The following is a 3,668-nucleotide window of genomic DNA, read 5'->3' on the forward strand; positions in this document are numbered from 1 at the left end:
GGGCAGCTAGATCACAACAACTCACCCTGTTTTCCGGTGGAAGAACTGCAACCCTAATATGGAGTTATCTATCAAGCGAGGCTGGGGCCAAATGCCGTCTTGTAATGGCAGCTATTCAAATCGGCTCCCAGCACTCCACAAAGTAAATAAATGCATAAATAGTATCTCTGGTAGACTATCAGATTGGGCAGGGAAGTTGTTTCCCCAAATATGCCATCTTATGCATTAGGCACTAGTAGATTATTTAGTTGACAAGTTATCAACTAAAAAAAAAATCCCCATTATAATACCTTCTCCAATGTAAATGTGTCTAGCAGACACTGTTACTTGGTCAGCACACATAGGAGCCAGGAGCATTCTGAAAAGCTGCAGAAGAACATATAGAAAAGTTCTTCAAATTTGGAGCTTAATGTACTTAGAATAATGAAACATTATCCATCTGCTTCTATGGCAACAAATGATATGTTACAGTATATAGGCTGGAATGGTCAACTGCAGATGTGAAAAAAGACATCAAATAGGACAGCATATTTTCTTCCTATGTATGAGCTCACAGAAGGAAAGTTAAAATCAAGGAGAATTCAGATATATAGAACATCATCTAAGATGCTGAAATTTATAAACCATACATGGGTGAAAAGGAATATTTCTTACAGTATGAAACTACAATTTCTTACTTGAAAATGCGACTAACTGATTGACAATTTTATACATATAAAATTTATTTATAAAATACATTCATGTCACAACCATTTCTGTGTCATCTTGTATTTCCCCTCCTACAATGTCTCCATTCCACTGTCAAATCTATCAGCCTTGGTTTTGATTCATGATGCACTGGGTTTAAACATGGCTCCCTCCATGGTCGTTGGCATGAGGCTACCCACTGAACAACAATTCAATCAATGATGATTACATAACTGTAAATTACGGAAAACTTCATATGTATACACAAGCAGAGACTATAGTAATGGGAACTTTCTTGTATCTAGGTTCAAAAAGTAACATTTAGTAAATACTGTTTTAGTATTCGTGAAGATATAGTCCTATTTCTTGTCTATTCCAAAACATATATATATGTATATATATATAAACATATAGATATATACATGTTTCTTTGTGTCCTGGGTATACATGTGTGGGATCATTGTACATGGATGGTCATACATGTGGAGGCCTTAGTTAATGCTATGAAATCATCATAAATTTTTCTCCTACCTTGTTCTTTGAGGCAGGGTCTTTCAGTCAAACCCAGAGATCACTGATATAGCTAGTGTGACTATCCAGCTTGCTCTGTGACTCTTCTCTTTCTACCCTGGAGGTTGGAAAAAAGATTAGCATCTAGACCCACCTGGCATCCATCTGTCCATCCATCCATCCATCCATCCATCCATCCATCCATCCATCCATCCACCTATACATATATACATACATACACACATATTTGTGTGTGTGTGTGTGCGTGTTTGTTCATGGGTATTTGAACTTTTATCCTCATGCTCTGAGACCACCCCTTGATCCTGTTAGTAATTATTTATGATGTGTTAGAGTTGTTGCTTGAATTTATTTTCTGCAGTAATGCATTTCAACACCCTAACCTTGAAAACGTTGCTACTTAACAAACCTCTGTCTTTCAGACCACATAACCATCACTCCAAAGGATCCCCAGTGGGTTGGGGCCTGGTGGCTTGGTTACCTAATAGCAGGGCTCCTAAGTCTCCTTGCAGCTGTTCCCTTCTGGTGCTTACCCAAGACGCTACCAAGATCCCAAAGTATAGAGGACTCTGGATCCTCATCTGAGAAGTCCAAGTTCATTATAGATGACTCTATTAACTACCAAATGGCCCCTGGAGAAGAAACAAAAATCATGGAAATGGCAAGAAGTAAGTCATATTCTCCTTGATCATGGGCTCATGTCCGTCTTCCTAGTGGGACTTGAGGAAGGGTACGCATAACAGCATTTGGCTCCCCTGTCTGAAAGAAAAGTTAAGAAACCATTCCAGGAAGCAGAAATGGAGAGGGGAAGTCTTTCTTATTGAAAAAGTTATGCATGTGGATGAACAAGAGTCTTGCATATTTTCCTTTTAGGTGGCTCCACCCTCTCTCACATACCATTGTTCTTCTCCATAGTAGCTTCTCAGTGTAAGTCTGAATGGACAGAAAGAAGAGGCTGTAACTCCATGTCTAAGAGCGTTTTACACATAAGCCCCAACAATATAAAGAAACGTGTGTCTCAGCACGGGTGTAAGTGGGAGGCAGGCAAAGGTCAGGCTTGTAATCCAGAGTTCTCCTCAGGGAAGTTGACGGCTGAGAAATTGTACCCATATTTTTATTTTCAAGCCATCCTGTGTTTATTTTTATAGACATTCTTGAACTTGTTGAAGCTCATTACATGAATTAAAGGAGAAAGATCCTTTCAAAGCCAAGGCATGTTGACTAAAGGAGACAGCAGTGAACTATGTTGGGAGAAAGAAACTTATACTAGTGATTCTTGGTGTCCAACTTGGGGCTCCTAGAGGGAGGATGAGGAGAAATGCTCTGCCCCCTTGTCACTGACACATGTGTCCCTGTCTCACTCGTAGGTCCTATATATTATTTCAGAGGAGTGTGCGTGTGTACCTAGATCCAACCCTGGGCAGACTGCAGCCCTGAAGGTTGCCGTGCACACCACTTGAGACCCTCGTTGCATGAACGCCGTATTGTTTTTGTCTTACAGATTTTCTTCCATCCCTGAAGACTCTTATTAGAAATCCAGTATACATCTTATACCTGTGTGCAAGCACTGTTCAGTTCAATTCTCTCTTTGGTATGGTGACATATAAACCAAAGTACATTGAGCAGCAGTATGGGCAGTCATCCTCCAAGACCAACTTTGTCATTGGTATGCCTACCTGTCTGTTATGTGTTCCCATAGAAACTATCCTTCACGACCTTTCCAATTCTTAGTAATATTACATGTCTCCAGTTTTTAATGTAAAATCATTAGGGTATTTTAGATGAAATAAAAGAATATGCTTTTAAAAACTCTAGTAGGGTAAGTATGTATACATGGTGGGTGTGTCACTGTGACTGGATGTGAGAGAATTCCCCACAGTCCTTTAAGGAATTTAAAAAAGTGAATGTAGCATGGATTTTTTTTATTTTTAGATTATTGCTAATATTGGATACCTGTGTTTTAGGCTTTGTTGATGCCTTACAATATTGACAATATTACATACATGGTGTCTGGGATTGCATGCAGCAGGCATTTAGACAATATAACTGTGTTTTCCATAGCCCAACTCAGAGTTGAAGGATATTTTTGATTTCTGGAGACCATGTTGTTTGAAGGGATTGTATTTATAGCATATTAATGTAGCCAATAACAAGAACACCACTCAAGGACCAAAACAAGAATAAGAAAGTAAAAGAAATATAATAATGTTTAAATACAGAGTTATACCCTGTATAAAATTAAGAATTTAAAACACAAACTGGCTCCTTTTCTCCAGGAATATTTCATTTAAAAATCACCATTTTGAGGCATTAAATTTATTCTGTTTCTTGGGACATATTCTTTTAAGATATGATACTCTAGCCGGGCGGTGGTGGCGCACGCCTTTAATCCCAGCACTTGGGAGGCAGAGGCAGGCGGATCTCTGTGAGTTCGAGACCAGCCTGGTCTACAG

At 39.1% G+C, this 3,668-nt stretch overlaps 1 protein-coding gene across 6 annotated transcripts in view; it reads left to right on the forward strand.

Annotated features, from left to right (window-relative positions):
* The window catches only part of Slco1c1 (solute carrier organic anion transporter family member 1C1), a 40,579-nt gene that overhangs the window by 19,703 nt on the left and 17,208 nt on the right, over positions 1-3,668 (forward strand). For all 6 annotated transcript variants that reach the window (XM_026787900.1, XM_026787899.1, XM_005364556.3 and 3 more), the window contains 2 exons: positions 1,638-1,883; positions 2,717-2,881. In XM_026787900.1, coding sequence (XP_026643701.1) covers positions 1,638-1,883; positions 2,717-2,881 — 411 coding nt within the window. The remainder of the gene's footprint in view (positions 1-1,637; positions 1,884-2,716; positions 2,882-3,668) is intronic.

Source organism: Microtus ochrogaster (genome assembly GCF_000317375.1).
Source record: "Microtus ochrogaster isolate Prairie Vole_2 chromosome 14 unlocalized genomic scaffold, MicOch1.0 chr14_random_2, whole genome shotgun sequence".
Taxonomy (NCBI): Eukaryota; Metazoa; Chordata; class Mammalia; order Rodentia; family Cricetidae; genus Microtus; species Microtus ochrogaster.